The sequence below is a fragment of the Carassius carassius genome, chromosome 23, assembly GCF_963082965.1.
Source record: "Carassius carassius chromosome 23, fCarCar2.1, whole genome shotgun sequence".
Classification (NCBI taxonomy): domain Eukaryota; kingdom Metazoa; phylum Chordata; class Actinopteri; order Cypriniformes; family Cyprinidae; genus Carassius; species Carassius carassius.
The window spans coordinates 27962689-27978809 of record NC_081777.1 but is presented as its reverse complement, the minus strand read 5'-3'; the positions used below and the strand labels follow the sequence as shown (position 1 = coordinate 27978809).

Genomic DNA, 16121 nt, shown 5'->3' with positions numbered 1-16121 from the left:
ACAAGTTTAGAAGAAAACTAATTAGATGGCTAACATTGTAAGACTACCCATTTATTGTGTAATTTTAAATTATAAGTCAGATTTAAGGTATTATTCATGCTTGTACAAATAACCAGCATGAGACGAAATACTGTACATGTTAAAGTACTTTGGATTAGGAGTTTATTGAAATCAATAACCCTAAGCTATAGTTTTAAGCAACAAAATATCTTGATAATATGTACAAATCTAAATTAAAAACATTAAATTAAAAATGATATTTTATTTAGAATATAAATGATTTATTTTATATTTCAAACTACAGTTTATATATATATGATTAATATGCATATTATAGAAAAATATAAAATATTCAGTATTAAAAAACATAGCTACTAAATATGAATTTATTTTAAAAAAATTATAATTCAGATTTAAGGTATCATTCATGTTTGTAGAAACAGTCAATGTGAGACAACATGTAAAAGTATTCAAGTATGAGCAAAAATACCGTAATAGTGAAATTGCATATATGTTTTATAAAAAACAAACAAACAAAAAAAATCTCATTATTTTATCTGTTATATATATAGATAGATAGATAGATAGATAGATAGATAGATAGATAGATAGATAGATAGATAGATAGATAGATAGATAGATAGATATTTTTATCATTTTTGAGGAGGTGGTCATCTATGGATTGTAGAAAATTACTCAAAAGTGACCAATCCTGTTCATACCTGGTAGACGGCTCGGACCAGGATGTCAGGAGCTCTGATATGTGTGTGCCTCAATCTTCTGAGGGTGGCCGAGGTCACATCCCACAATGCACTGTGCCTCATGCACATACTCTCTCCCAGACTCAGAAGCATGGCCTCCATGACTGACAAGCACACAGGTACACAGGTGTGTGTTTCAATAATCCCTTCTCAGCACAGGTGTGAGTGGGAGAAAACGTCCCCAGGTAATGCTGCTCTCCTTTCTGCGATCTCCTCTTTCATTTTCTCATCGCTTCTTCCTTTAATCCTCAGAAATGACCCATGGGAGACTGAGACTGTGACTTCTGTGTGACTCAGATCTCGTCTTCTCACTGGTCTCTCTCGCTCCACTGCAGGACAAATTCCCAGAATAACAGCTCTTGGTTCGCCCAACACAAACATTCCCACAAATAGAGAACTATTGGTCCCTCTCTGTCATTTTCTCCCTCCTTCTCTCTCCCTCTTGTTTGTTTTAAAGCAACAGTCCCAGAGCAGGGCATCGAGGGGTTTTAAGCTTGCATGATGCTCTGAGACGCCCATCTAGGGCAGAGTGAAGGACAGTTGTCCCTCCCCGCAGGACAGATCCTGCTCGGGTTCATTGGCCCCAGACAACTGATGAGATACTTGATATGTGTGTCTCAGCTTTCCCAGTGTGGTACAGCAGCAGACAGCGCTACTTATGGGAGTTCAAAACTTATTTTTTCATAAACAGTTTGGAATGATGTCCAGATTCCAGAGATTTGGAGTGGGACATGCCATTTGTGTCAACGTTCTCAGGGCACCAAGCACCCAATCCAGATCCAGCCCCTAAATTACAGACTACATGAAAAAAAACATTTATCTGCAAAAACCCCTCCAACATCCCGTAAAAAAGTACTCTTAAGAGCTTTGTTCAAATCACTTACCCCTAACAGTATAAAATGAATTAACATTATATATATATATATATATATATATATATATATATATATATATATATATATATATATATATATATATATATACAGTAATACTATAGATTTAGTTTTAACAATTGTTTTTTAAATACATAAATGTTATTTTAATTAAATTAATTAAACACTTCATGCATGTCTGAAAGTACTAGACAGGAGTTTCTTCAAATCACTAACTCTATATTGGCAATAGTAATAGTGATAAATAAATAATACACATTTTTTAAAAATTCTATTTTTTTTATATATTTCAGATCACTAGCCTTGAGTATGAGCAACAGTATTAGTGAAATAAATGAATAAATACATAAATAAGATTTACATAGGCTATATAATAAAGGATTTTTTTGATGCTCAGCAATAGTTGATGGTGTTAAACATGAAGCTAATAAAACAAAGCACACTTTCAACTGGGAAATTCAGCTTGAATAAATGGTGGCTAATCTTATGTGGTTTCTAGCTGCTTGAAGCTTGTTATTTATAGTCATTTGCTGGTCTAAGCTAGTTTGTTAGTGGATAAACTGGACTTAAAGGTTATGGGGTCAGGATTAAGCTTGTTAGTGTTGGTCAGCCAGTCAGTGTGGACTTGGCTGACCAACTTTCACTGTCTTGGGCTCTTATGAGCACATTTTTTACTAGTAGGGATGTCAATCGTACATACTTTCACTGCTGTATTTATGGTAATATAACAAATTAACAAATTATAACAAATTGTTTACTATTTAAGTATTTTGTTTAAATGCCTTATTAGATATGTAAACAAGTAAAAAAAATCCTTCTTTTAATTATTCCTAACTCATGCACTCAGCCTAAACAGCAGATACTGTGATTTACAGTGGCTCTTATTTGAACACAGCACATTTTTCTTTTTGCAATTCAACAGAAAGCCTTGGTCAATAGTAGGCAAAGTTGAACAGCATCTGATCTTGATTAAAAATGCTTCCTGTCTTGGGAGTGATCTATAGGATTTTCATAATGATGCTGGCATAGCATATGATCAAACTTGCACACATCAATATTGGATTTACCATGATCAATAAAAGATTTATGATGGTGGCCATAGGTTCAGTTAAAATGCCATGCAGGTATTAAAAAAATGAATGCAGTAAAAAAAAAAAAAACCTGACTTGATATTAGCCACCAATGTAATTAATAAATTTTAAACTTCATACTTTTTTTTTTCAAATAAATTCCATATTAATTTATTGCTTTTACATTATTAACTGTTACTCTGTTGCATTCTGAAAGCTACACAAAGATTAACTAACACATTTCTATGGTGCAGGCAGAGAAACATTGTTGGATTTTACAATAGTCCAATCATATGATTACAGAGAGTGTAATGACACTGTGTGACACCAAACCTCATTCAGTCACAGTCAGTGACAGCTGAAGTCTAATGAATGAGCACCGAAGCACATGTGTTTCTATTTGTGTTCATGCTGCTGTGGTACTGAAGGCCAAATACAGGCCGGTTGAACTATAGAACCAGGACAGCTACAATAACTCATTGACGCTACTGTCCTGCCTTTATGTGGTTCAATGCATATTGATTTGTGCACAATAAACCCGATGTGGAGTGTGGTAGTACTATTGTAAGGCATAAATGTGAAAGTATTCAAGGAGGTGCACGCGGGAGAGAGAGAAACAGAATTCCTGAGAACCGTCTCAATAGCTTCAACTGAATGTTTAACGATCTGTTACAAAATGCAGATGCTTTTCCTTGAATTCTGTTCAATGTGAAAAACAGATCCTTTTTGAAAAAAACATGAATTTCACATTAAGATGCATTTAATTTATGGGGTTTTGATTAATGGAAGTGATTGCATCTGAGGTCTGAAATTATCTCATGTCGAACTTGAAAAGCACATGTGAACCACAAAAATCATGGGTTTGTCTCAAATGATGTAAAATCCGTGTGGGTATCCTGGGAAATGTTGCTTAAAAATGCCATACCAAGTTTTTTGAAAATGAGAAAACAAGTAGAGCTTGCATAAACAAAAGTTGCACGATGCTAGGATGTGAATGTTCCCAACATGAAATAAAATAAAATAAAAATTATTAAAGTGATATTGCAATAGTTGTGCATGGAATTCCTGTGATTTTTCTCTGAAGGAAATGAGGACACAACAACAGAAAACAAGTTGTCCAACAATAAAGCAGCATGATGTCTTAAATTGTGAAATATGCAGCATCCTGTTTCTCCTGCTGTGTTTCTATTGGAATGTTCAGAATTTGCGTTCCCTGATTCTTTTGAATTTCTGAGTCAATGGCTGCTGCTTCCTGAGGGGTGAGAATGTCATCATTTAAATGTGTGAATGTGTGTCAGGAGCTGTTGTGTGCAGGAACAGGATCAAATATTTAGAAATGGAGGTAGTTCTCAAACTTGTGTGTGTAAGTGGTCTGTTTTGTGGGACCCTGGGAAATGCTGTGGAATTCAGTGATTTTACACACACTTAAGCCTTATGCACACCAGGATGATTATCGCACATGCTTATCGCCAGCGTTTTCGAGACATTTTTCAACACATCTCATTGACGTTATGTACACATTGAATCCTATTTGATCTGCAGTTCCTCTCCATCACGTTCAGACACCAATGAGACCAGCAGCTCTACATTCATCTTTCCTCGATGCATCTTCATCGTCTACTTACTTCCTCTTCGTCGTTAAGTATCAATGTGTGCTCTGCAAGACCGTTTTATGCTTGAGTGCCACCAAGACGTGTTTTACACTAACTTCAGCAGCTCCAGGCACATGAACAAAAGCGTCAATCTCATTGGTCAGCCAGTTTTTAACGCGGTGCGTCAAACACAAAAAAATTAACACTAGGCTTTTTTTTTTTCTCAATGATGCTTTTGCATCTGCCATTTTGCACGTCGGTGTGCACACTCACATTGGCACCCTATGTTTAGTCACAAGGCATTAAACTTCTGCGATAATCAATCATCTTGGTGTGCACAAGCCTTTAGACACACAAAAGACAGTTGTAGACCATGTACCTTTCACACAAACACTATCTGTCTATTTAGATGTAAAAGAAACCCTAAGGAAATGTAGGTCACAATAAATGTGAAGGGAATCGTGATACATAGAGCTCTGAAATGAGTGTCATATAATTTTATAGCATTACTGAAAACATTTTTTCCTCATGTTTTCCTCAAACTGAGAGGTTGAAATTTTTGTGCTAATCGAAAGCATGCAACAATACATCTCTATATCATTCCCAAATTCTCCCTCTCCTGCTCTTTCTTACCCAAACACACAAAATAACCTTTGGCATCTTCAGTACCATGTGACAGAAGCAAAAAAGAGAAATTGATTCGTGAAAGAGAGAGAGAGGGGGAGCAAGACTTGCTGTTCCAGTGCACCAGACCTGTTTGAAGTTTATGTTCACGTGCAAATGTATGTGAGAGCGTGACCTACTTCATTCTGCATATAGGCTAATAAGTGTTTGCTCCTGAATCTTTCTGTGAGCATAAATATTTATGAGGATTATAATATAACAGTGCAAACCCACAAGGGCAAAGAGGAGGCGGCCGCACACACACTGAGCCGGTGGAATTAAGCCTGGTGTAACTCCAGTCCAAGGCCACCAGCAGAAAGCACATACATTTCCTCCCTAAACACCCAGGCGCACCATCACACACCCCCAGAATGGCATGAATAGACTATTGAGAGAGAAAGATGAGTCAAAATGTGTGTGTAATGCTCTATGACAGGCCAGTTCCTGCACATGTGAAATGATCCATTCTCTACTCTTATTTTTAGCATAAAGCTCTGTACTTGTTCATGTCTACGAGACATTCGGGACATTTTGGGGGCTGATGCATCCTGTTTTGGGGGATGAATGTGACCCCAGCTGACCTTGGGATCATGCACGGGTGTTTCTGTGAGCAGAACATGAGGCTTAATTGAAACCAGTAGACGTCAAGTTCACATAGAGGTTGAACTCATTTAAAAAGCTTTATGTTCTCAGACATGCATGATATAGTGTGTGTGTGTGTGTGTGTGTTTATGACTAGGCTGCATTCCAATCTAATATTCAAAGTAGTCAGAACACACTTCATATCTTCCACCGATATGAAGAAATGTGTGTGTGTGTGTGTGTGTGTGTTTGTGTGTGAGGGGGAATTCAATTCTATTTCTCAGGCTCCTTCAGGGCAGCTGATATTGCAGCATTCACATGCTGAAGTTTGTGAGGGGTATATGCACTTGTGTGCATTAGTGTGTGTGCTATGGGATGTTTTTTTTCTTTCCAAAGATCAATTTGAGCTTGAGGGGATGTCTAAAAAACCATAAAAGTGATAGCGGCAGCTTGGTGTGCGTGCATGTGTTGATATTTCTTGAGGGCCCAAGTGGAGAAGCTAGTACATGATGATGTGACAAAGCTCTAAATGATCAATTTATCATCTAGATGTCATTAGTAAAAAATATTTTGACATTAAATTGGAAGAAATCATCAACTCTGCTATGTCTAAGGCCACAAATGTACTCTATGCAAGTATGAGGATGCACTGTTTGCATGCTGTACGTTCTTAAAATACATTCTTGCTTTATGTTGGTAATCTTGCTGAGAAAACCAAACCCCTTTCCCAGAATCCACTGTGAGATCATATTCAGATCCACTTCCATTCAACTGATGGACTGAACCAAGTGCCCACCCTACAGTTAGAAAGATCTTTCGCTATTTCCATTGCATCATGACATTAAAAGGGAAAGTCTACCCAAAAATGAAAAGTCTGTCATCATTTACTCCCCCTCATGTCATTACAAACCCTTGACTTACTTTCTTATGTGGAACATAAAAGAAGATATTTTTAAGAATGTTGGTGTCCAAACCCCCCAAAATATTATGAAAGTATATTATGGACCAGAAACTGTTTGGTCACCGGGCATTCTTTAAAGGGTTACTCCACCCCAAAATGAAAATTTTGTCATTAATCACTTGCCCCCATCTTGTTCCAAACCCATAAAAGCTCAGTTTGTCTTCAGAACACAATTTAAGATATTTTGGATGAAAACCTGGAGGCTTGAGACTGTCCCATAGACTGTCAAGTAAATAACAGTAAACCATCTTAGGCTGGTTCAAGGTTGTATTTTTCCCAGCAGGGAACAAATCTCAGTACTCATAGAGTGATGGTTTCCTTCAAATGTGCCATTATATCAGATGGAAATGCTTGTCAAAGCCAGCAGCAAATGCATTTGAGTACATGCATAAAGTCTTGCCTTAATGAATAAAGATAATATAAATTAGATAAAGACAAACACGCACATATTTCAACACATTTTTGATTACAGACACGGCACAATGCATTAGCAACTGTAAATGTGTTACTTTGGATTTGGTAGCATTTTAAAGGACGGCTGATGTTGCACAAGCTCAAGCACACACTTGCATAATAATCCACATTTTGTCTGCATCATGCCTGACCTGCTTCCTAATGGGAGGCAACAGAACGGTTAAATTTAACAAGCCTCAATTAGCACTCTGCTTTAGCCGAGAGTTAGCACACTGCCCAGAGACAAACTCTACGGAGCACACAAAACAAGACCCAATTAAAAGACACACACAGCAGCGATTCCACCCAATGCAACAAAGCATCTCCAAGGAGAACCCCGGCGGCCCCCTAAACATCAAGGTATAAAGGAACTGTTTTCCACAGCCAAACTGCTACTGTTGTTTCGCTGAGAGCCTTGGATTGAAAATCTGGATTCGAAAACTCTGCAAGTGGTCACACCATATTAAAGCAGAGGAACATGCTGAGATAAATTTGTAATTTGACCTCAAAAAGAGGAAACAAGGAGGAGGAGGAGAAGGAAGTGGGAAGTTGAAAGGACAGGAAATAGAACAGAAGAGCATGAATTGGTAAATGAATGACAGAAATACGTGGGTAAGTAAAAGAGTAGGGCAGATGGAGGAGGAGTGAAGAAAAAAGGGATGAGTGGAGCGCAAAAGAGACAAAAAGAACAGCGCTTCTTTCATTGTCTCAATCTAATGAAGCAGAACATATTTGTCTGTCACAAATGACCAGCAAGCATAAAGATTTTACTCTTATGGAAAGCCCTCCAGCTACATGATTACATTAACCTTCAGTGAAGAAACATCTCATACACAAACACACATACACTCAACTCAAGTTATGCACAAGTTATTAGGAGTCTAATCATAAAACACTGAGTTGTATAAGGGTGAAACCCATGAAACCAAGATCAAGAACATGTCCATGTCATATTTCACCCTGAAACCAAGTGAAAAGAAGGCACACTATAACATTATTTCCGTGACAATTAAATGCATTTCCTTCCATTAATTCTTAATAAAATAATGCATAAAAAACAGCATGAACTGCATTCAAGCAACATATTTTATAATTATATGTTAAAATATTTTATAGTATATATTTTAATAATTTAATTATTTATTTTTAATTATAATTATTTTACCTAATGAATTAGAATTATATTTACTGTTCAAAATATTTGTATTCATTTTTTATCTATTTATTTATTTATTTAAATAATTTTACAAAACATTTCTGTCTTAAATAAATGCTCTTTTTGGACTTTGTATTAATCAAAAAACTGAAAAATGAATCATGATTTCCAAAAATATATGAAGCACTACAACTCTTTTCAACATGGATAATAATATGATATTGAATATAATAACTGATAATAATAATAATTATAATGTTTCTTAAGCACCAAATCAGCATATTAGAATGATTTCTGAAGGATCATGTGACACTGAAGACTGAAGTAATGATGCTGAAAATTCAGCTTTACATCACAGGAATAAATGATATGTTAAAATATTTAAATGATCTTACCTGACCTAAACATTCTAACTTTTTACAATGCAAATAGGATAAATTTTCTCATTCAAAATATATATGTTCTGCATGCTTGCACTGTAAAAATATGTCCTTATTGCCTTAAATGTTTAAGTATGATCAACTTGCCTGTACAAGTCATTTCAACTTAAATTGCATTAAAAACAGACAGATATGTCTTCATGAGAGTCTCCCAAAACAACTGGTCCTCTCTGACAAAGCCTCTCTGGCTCTGTGATTATCCTGTGGTGTATGTCTGCTGTCTGTGGGAGCTGTGAGTCAAAATCACTCAAACAGATGAAAATGAGAGATGGCAGAGCACAAACACAAAAGACAAGGGGAAGGAAATAAACAATGAGGGGAAAGAGGGGGGTTGAGAAGCTTAGTAATCAGAGAAGGAGAATGAAGCCCTTGTTCCTTTGATTAAATCACTTTGTCTGCTAATAGCAATGGTTATGCCTTATCAACCACTGCCGTCCCCCAAAACCTCATCTGCCATCCTCACAGGAAATCCCTAAATTACAACCGTGTTTCAAAAGAGCCAATCAACACAACCCAGTGAGACAGACTCACACCACACTACAGGCCTTTATAAAGACCAGCGCTGCCACTTAAAGGCACATACAGTAACAGCCTAAAGACACGTTCTAAAGGAGAAGTCCTTAAGAAAATCAGAGCAAACTTCCACCATGTTTCATTAGTCTAAAAGTGATCAGTTTTTTGGTGATTGGCAAAGTCATATTGTTCAACTCATCATTCTGAGTGATTTTGGTTGAATGAACCATTACGCTCCCTCGTTCGCACTCTGACTGACAGCTCATAATTTATGGTTAAACAGGATAGTAGACATCTGTCCCCTAGTTATGACCCATATGGACATATTATAGATTAAACATGCCTTCTTGCAGACAGACAGCTGGAGAAATGGAAGAGAAAGTGCGAGAGAAGGCAAGAAATTGTAAGATGGAAGTTTATGATTGGCAGACATTGCACACACACATACACACACACACACACACACACATATATATATATGCATATGCGCGTGTTTACATATAAATGATCTAAATATGTAAAATTATAAATCCAAATTTTATACAATAAATTTCTATAACAAATATATACAAATGTTTAATGTCATATTTAAAAGCAGATAAACTAATTAAGCTAAATAAAGTATATATAAAAACATTTATATAGTAAAATAATAAAATAAATGCAAAAGCACACAGATCTAAGACAGACTTTTTGGCCCACATGTACAGTATGTGACATGTTTCTATCAGCAGGACTTCAGATCAAGTTGCCAGTCTTTTTTAACATATCTCAGCAGGTTTAGTAGTATCTCAGATGGTAGTATGTTCCTTTTCCAGCTGGTCTGGGCCAAAACTAAGAAGCTTTAGTCGTCTCGACTGCCATATCCATTCTCTCCTGGCAAGTTCTTGCACATGCATTCAATGCAGAGCAGCCTGGCTATCAAAAAATCTCACATTAGTCACGGCAGAGATTTGCGGCGTGTGCGAACGACATTCGAGTTAGATCAGTTAAGTGGATGGATTTTGCTGCCTGCCAGCTCAGCGTTGCTGACAGTGGATGGAATAGGGCTTTATAAAGCTGCTTTCACGGTAATGAAGAACCACAGTGAATCTAAGTTACATGCACAAACACATTCACATGCTCTCGCAGTGCTGGAAACTGCAGGGACTGAGTATTTCAAGTCAGTTTCGCGTGTCAGTCTGCATGTACATGCATGTAGGCATCATGCCACAATGCAGTTAGAGCTAAGTGTCTATAATTTCTCAGCTAAAACTCCCGGCTGCTGAAGGGACAGCCTCAGGCCGCAGAGAGAGAATGACAGTGAAGAGGAGGAGGGCTCTGCAGGGATGCAGTAAAGTAACGTGCATGAGGAAATCCTCTAATCAATAATTCAAACTGCTATAATTACACACATCTGTTTCAGTGCAAAACGGGAGAGAGAGAGAGAGACATAATGTGTACTATGGCATTGTGAAATATTAAACACTGATTGTAATTTTAGTGCACGACGGGATTCAAATGAAACTGGCACACAACAGCCATATGAAATAAGCATGAATGTAGGCCATTTCACCATCATGCAAAAATATGTAAATTTGTAACATTTCATGTTCTTTTTATGTCATTTGCAAATATATAGAAGTTTTATAGTAGTAGTTATTTTCTATGGCCAATGTTGATCTGATGTCAAGAAAGTACGGTGGCCTATAAATGTATATTTATATATATTATATATACAGATATATTATATCTGTTTAATAATTTACTTATATTTAATCCAAATATAATATATATAATAGATAGAAACAATATATAACAGATAAAATAACGAGATATAAAATACTGTATTAAAATAATTAAGAATAAATGTTTTGTATTTTTTTACACATTTCTAATCAAATACATATATATGATAAATAAACAAATGTATGTTTTTTAATATAATAATAATGGATGTATAGATAGATAGATAGATAGATAGATGTATAGATAGATAGATAGATAGATAGATAGATAGATAGATTAAATAAAGAATATTAATTTCTTATTAATCATAAACATTTATATTTAAAATTAGACACATAATTATATGCATTATAACTTATCACAAAATAATAACAATAATATTTATAAGAATGATTACTTATTATTAGGGGTGTAACGGTACGTGTATTCGTACCGGACTGTTTCGGTACAGGGCTTTCGGTATGGTGCACGTGTGTACTGATTGACTGAATGCAATATTTTGTTTGAGGAACATAGGTACATTTTCATGTTTCCAAACGAACATATTAAGTGGCGGAAGTCTCCGCGTTCAGCGCAAATCCCGCCCTGCAGCTGATTCTAAGGCCGGTGACACACTGGCTGCGTGGCGTGAGCGTGGCGTTTCTGCTGCGTGTCAGTTGCGTGACGGCTGCTTCACGTTTTCTGTGTCTTTACACACCAGAATCGTGCCTGACGCGGCGCTGGCGCGCTGCTGCTGCTGTAGATGACATAGAGGGAGGCCACCGACAGACCTGGATCTTGTCTTCACGACAACAATATCTATACTTCATGTTGAGCATAAATATAAAGCCTACTGATAAAGGACACCGTCAACAGTATTGACGGCAAAATAGACTATGTTTGACAGGTGCAATATGCCAGTGTGTCACCGGCCTAAGGTTTTCAAAAGGCATCACGCGAGTGTGAACATCACTACAACTAGGAAAAAAACGATTGTAATTCAGACGCAGCTCCCGTCGGCATTTAAACAGACCTTTGCTCTTAATTATGATCGGTCCAACGCAATAACGAAATCTGAGCAGGTCTAAAAACTGAAACTGTTGATGCTGCACTTTACACTTTGGAAAAGTTATATATATATATTTTAAATATGAGCAGGCCTACAAGCTGGGATTGGTAATGCTGCACTGTAATCATAGTTATTATTAATCATAGTCATTATATTTTATTATATGATATTGGTTTGAGACTGAGAGTATTTTATTTAGTGGAGAACTTTGCAGCAGTATTTTAGTTCTTATTCTTTTTTTATTTTATATATATTTTATTAAAAAGTATTTAAAAAAGTGTAAACAAATTGTAAAAAAAAAAAGTTTATAGTAATAAACAACCTGCAGTTTAATGTTTGCATTTCTTTCCCTTACTGTACCGAAAATGAACCGAACCATGACTTTAAAACCGAGGTACGTACCGAACCATGATTTTTGCGTACCGTTACACCCCTACTTAGTATATATATAAATAACAAATTTAAGAAATAATTTAATAATATGATAAAACCTGCCTTTATAATGGCTGTAATAAATCATCATATATATGTATACATTTTTATATACAAATTTTATTTTTCGTATTTATACAAATTCATATAATGAAATCATCAGGCTTGAAATCATCATTCTATTTTGCATTTGTGATTTTTAAGAACCTGAATCTCCATGATTATTAAATTATGACATCTTTTTATTGTACAAAGTGTCCACCCCCACACATATGCTTATATATAGAGATGCACATACCCTTATACAGAACGAAAGCAAACACACACACACACACACACACACACACACACACACACACACACACACACACACTGTATGGACAGAACTTTTACCCTGTGGCAGTTCCAGTAAATGGAACAGTCAGTGCAGTGAGGTGAAGCTTGCTGTATTTTGTCTGCTAACGTGATTCACATGACTGGGCAGGTTGCTGCGTGTTTTGGGGTAATGTTTATCTGATACCAGTATCTTCAGTGAACAAACACTATTACACATCACTGTCATTCGAACTGTCACAGACCTCAGAACGCCATAATCGTGACAGTGACCCTCATAAGATCCATATGAAGCATGAGAACAACACAATTCATTGAGATTCCCAGTAAAGCACTAACACAGGTGCACATCCATCATGCCAACACATAAACGGCTAATTATCTCCATTGCCTCCTCAGCTGCAGACAAACTAACACACAAGTGCAGCATTGACAGCCCTTGATAACCTTGAGCCAGCATTCAAAAACACACAAGCCTCACGGATCGCCTCTCGTCTTACCCTCTCCTCGCTATTTCGCCTCAGCGTCCCCACCGGCAGCTTGAGGAGAAGCCTGCGGGTCCTGCTGGGCGTTACGGCCGCCTGGACCACCATGGTGTGAGTGTGAGTGTCTGGTCCACGAGCGTTCGGTGTCTGCTGTCCCGTCACAGACAGACGGGCTGTTCCTCTCTCTCGCTCCGTCTCCACGGCTCCCTCCCACCAATTTTCCAGCCTGTCTCTCCTTGTTCTGCTTTTGAATGTGTTCGCACCTTCTTTGTTGGTGTTTCTTGCACTCTTTCTGTCTGTTTTGCTTCTGTTCCTGTGTCTTTCAGTGGTGAGTGTCCTCACTGTGGTCTTCAGCCCATACTGTGTCGGCTTTCATACAGCTTCCTCAGGAGAAGCGTGTGTGAGTGAGAGAACGAGCAGAAGGGAGGGAGGTTGTTGTCTCTCTCTCTCTCTCTCTCTCTCTCTCTCTGTTTCTGGAAGTAGCCGTGGAATGGCGTGTGCACTCCAGATACGTCAGCCTCGCTTCCTCCAGTCAAACTCAATTCAGGTCACTGGATTAATATGAGCATTATCTCATACACACACGTGAGTCACGTGACGCTGCACAAGAATGTATGCATGTGTATAGAAAGCAAAGCTGTGTATATGTCAATGTTTATGATGAATGATAAAGTGTGTGTGCTGTAAAATATCCATTCTCCTGCTCAAACAGAATATCTGATGTTTTGCCATCTGCTGTTCAGATTAGCTCTAAATCCCATGGCTGCTTTCACCAGACAGACTACACACACACACACACACACACACACACACACACACACACAAAGGGAAAATACCCTCAAGCTGCCAACAAGATTACACACTAGGGATCGTTGCATGTGTGTGTAGGACATTATCGCCTAACAGGGACAACAGGGATGTCTTGTTAAAAACTGCACTAAACGCCTGTCCGTCCTTCTCTGCTCTTCAGAACTCAATGAAGCAAGCAGACGGCTACACTCTTCATAACTTTCCATTGCACTACAGTTCTTTACAATTTTAAAATGTTTACACTAAGAAAATAAATGGTTTTAAGAACTGTTCATTGAATGGTTCTTCTATGGCATCACTGAGAAAACATCCGTTTGGAACCATTATTTTTAAGAGTGTAGTATTTAGTGAGTTTTATGGAGATTTTTTGTCTGGAAACTACACTGGAATGAGGTGATGTACTGTTGTGTTTATGATAGATCTGATTCAATCTTGGGAGACAAAACTCTAGTGAGCTACATGCTTCAACGGAATTTTGAAGGGATAATTCACCCCAAAATGTAAATTCTGTCATCACTTACTCATGTTTCTCCAAACCTGAATGATTTACTTTCTTCCGTGAAACAAACAAAAAAAATAAAATAAAGGTAGTTTGAAGAAATGATGTCCAGAAGAAGAAAGAAAGAAAGAAAGAAAGAAAGAAAGAAAGAAAGAAAGAAAGAAAGAAAGAAAGAAAATGTACCATCATGACAGTGATTTATTTTAGGGTGAAATATCCCTTTAGGACATCATGGGTACACTCCACTCATAAACGTTGTTCCGAAAAGATAGATAGTAATGTTTTACTGCTTTAAAATACCTTTAAAATATTATTTTATTATTAATAAAATATTATTAATATATTCAAATAATTTAACCAATCTAAATAAAATGAAAACAAAGACAAGATTTCCCTAAACATCAGTCTTTTCCCTTTTATTTTTTCATTGAACATAGTTCAATAGTTTGAGTTTTAGAACATAGCTTTTTTTTCCTGGAATAACAAAATAGGCCTAAATTAATTGAATGATTAATTCATCTAATATACCTGTATCATTATATACCCATTATATATACTGGTTTCTGTTTAATTAATTTTTTTACATTTTTTTAAATGTTTAAAAACAAGCTTTTTTTCATAGTACAGCAAAAATTAGGAAAATACCTTCTTAGCCTATTTTGGATGAGCCTTCAACAATTGTGTTGGACAACATAACAACATTAAAATTTCTCTTCATATTCTTATTACACATGCACTGAGAAGACTTCATAAAGCTTTCCATACAGTCTATATGTACAGTATGAATTATTTTATTACCTGCAAGAACATGAAAAGACCAATACAAATTAATCTTTTTTTTCCAATATATACAGAGAAGGGAAGAAAGAGAGAGAGTCAGGAGCGTTCCTTCTAATCCCTGCTCAGCATCATTCATTCAGTAGCTGCTCCAGATTAGGTATATTAAAAACTGTTTCTATTTTTACCGTACTGCAAAGTCACTGAGGGTTTAGATGGCTGTTTGCCTTATATTGCTCAAATACAGTCTGTTTTTTAATAGCTAAATTATGCCAGTGTGATAAACCCAGATAGGGAACAGGGGAACTGATAAATTTGTCAAACCATGTGTGTTGGTTCCCTCCCCACTCACACACTAAACCAAGCTATTACATCCTGTGTAACCGTGACATTCTTAATACAACCCAAGAGTGGATAAAACGCCCAAGGGTACAAGCTAACTCACACATATACAGTATATACACACACATACACATTACCGAGCGTTTTCTACAACACAGCAGGCCATTTTAGCAAATAGGTGAACAACATGTCACCATTCAAAACATGGTAAATGAACATGTCACACGCTTACTGTTCGGCTAAATGAATTTATCCAATATAATAACACAAACAAAATCTCGAAGCACCTTCAGTGACACAAAAGAGAGGTGATGGGGGAGGCTGCTCCACTCTTGCTGAGCTGTTTTAATGGAGTTCTGGAGCTCTGCCTCTGTTCTAGGACTGCAGGGGCTCATCCTGAACCTGTTTACACTGCACCCTGTAATCTTAGCCCATGGCACTCTGTGTGTGTGTGTGTGTGTGTGTTAGATGGGGTCCATTGCAGTTTGTGTGGCTGTTATCCAGAGCGAGTTTTCATAAATTACCATAATTACTCCAAAACCCCACACACAAAAAAACATCCCCACCAACGCTGTTCTCAGAA

The 16121-nt window shown here is 36.9% G+C and overlaps 1 protein-coding gene across 10 annotated transcripts in view; it reads right to left on the bottom strand.

The window, feature by feature from the left end:
* Window positions 1-16121, bottom strand: part of frmd4a (FERM domain containing 4A) — a 154469-nt gene that overhangs the window by 68779 nt on the left and 69569 nt on the right. For 2 of the 10 annotated variants that reach the window (XM_059506809.1, XM_059506808.1), the window contains exon 1: window positions 13126-13529. The exons of 4 other annotated variants lie outside the window; for them this stretch is intronic. In XM_059506809.1, the coding sequence (XP_059362792.1) occupies window positions 13126-13218 (93 nt within the window). In that variant the 5' untranslated portion in view covers window positions 13219-13529. Of the gene's footprint in view, window positions 1-722; window positions 1114-13125; window positions 13530-16121 lie in introns of those variants that run through there. 4 more of the 10 variants (XM_059506806.1, XM_059506804.1, XM_059506805.1 and 1 more) reach the window with 2 other exon arrangements.